This window comes from Acyrthosiphon pisum, unplaced genomic scaffold, assembly GCF_005508785.2.
Source record: "Acyrthosiphon pisum isolate AL4f unplaced genomic scaffold, pea_aphid_22Mar2018_4r6ur Scaffold_21839;HRSCAF=25022, whole genome shotgun sequence".
In the NCBI taxonomy this organism is placed as follows: Eukaryota; Metazoa; Arthropoda; class Insecta; order Hemiptera; family Aphididae; genus Acyrthosiphon; species Acyrthosiphon pisum.
In genome coordinates, this window is record NW_021771347.1 from 5,799 (window position 1) to 7,194 (window position 1,396).

At 35.7% G+C, this 1,396-nt stretch overlaps 1 protein-coding gene across 1 annotated transcript in view; it reads left to right on the forward strand.

Annotated features, from left to right (window-relative positions):
* The window catches only part of LOC107883087, a gene marked incomplete at its 5' end in the record, with an annotated part of 9,538 nt that overhangs the window by 4,104 nt on the left and 4,038 nt on the right, over window positions 1–1,396 (forward strand). Inside the window, one exon of the mRNA XM_029492588.1 lies at window positions 62–248. Within this exon, the coding sequence (XP_029348448.1) occupies window positions 62–248 (187 nt within the window). The remainder of the gene's footprint in view (window positions 1–61; window positions 249–1,396) is intronic.

Consider the following 1,396-nt stretch of genomic DNA (forward strand, 5'->3'; position numbering starts at 1 on the left):
ATTATGTATATGTATATCAATGAAAAGTTCATATTAGGGTAAATAATTCATTACTTTTTAGAACATGATTGATACATGGAATTTAAAAATTCCACGAGCAGATAGATTATTAACCAAAAAAGATGGAGTATGTGAACTCCATTTTGCTCCTGAAGATATTATTTCATATAAGATATTTGAGGATGCAGCAGGAAATGAAATAAAACATCAGCTCAAGAGAGTTAGTTTAAATGCTAACGCTATACCATGTATTTTCCTTAATTTACCATCTTATTTCAATTAAAATTAATATAAATATAAAATAGTAAAATACTACTTAACTACTGGTACATGTTTTCCAATCTGGATATTAAAATATATGAATTAAAAGTACCATATACACACATTGTACATATTAAATTAAGTTACACTATTTAAAATTTAAAATATTAATTATTAGATCATAAGTCCACAGTCCTCGTAATTACTAAATATACTAATTAGTAATTAGATTAATTAGAATAAAATGCTAAATTGCATAATGTGCCATACAAAATTGAATGTGTTTGAGCCTTCATCCGGTAGTCAGCGCTCCTGGTGGCAGTTACAAGTGGTGTACTTTTTTCGGCCCACTATCATAATGTAAAAGATGGGAAGTGTTTACACCTCTATATATCCACCTTGACAAATATATAATATTATCATCTCCTAATACTGTTATCTATTTGTGTTAAGACCTCTATAACCTCAAAATATTTTCATGTTCGTTCCTCAACGATAAGCATACATGGCCTATCCATTCTTTAATATCTATGCTAGTGTGGTATTGACGGCGTTGCCACACTGTCGTGGCCCGAAATGTGGTTCGGGGCGCCGTCTATACTACTTGTTACCAAAACCAGAAGGTTTACCTAGATACAACTAGGATTAAATAAAATAACAACTTTTGAGGTAAATTACGTTCGTATATATTTTCGACTAAGTAAAACAAATTAAGTGCGAAATACTGTTGCGCGCAAAATAGGGACAAGTCGTCGGACGTTGGGCTGCTCGAGTCGAGAGCGAAAAAGCGAGTGTCGAGAGTGGCGCGCGTCGGCGGCTTCGAGCGCGTAACGGCGAAGTCGCCGCGCGAGGCGGGAGACAAAGTCGAGCGGCGAGTAGTCCAAAGACGGTACAACATTATAAAATATAATTCACAGAGATAATAAATAAAACGAATACAATATAAAACACATGACGAATATAATATAAAAATGATAATAAAAAGGCGCGTTAGTGTAAGTGGTGATAACACGTCGGAATCACCACATTACTCCCCCTCGGCGGAAAAAAAACGGACTCGTTTTTTTGTGGGGTGTTCGATCGATTGCGCGGCGTACGAATGGTCGGCGATAGGATCTTCCCGGGCGATGAATGC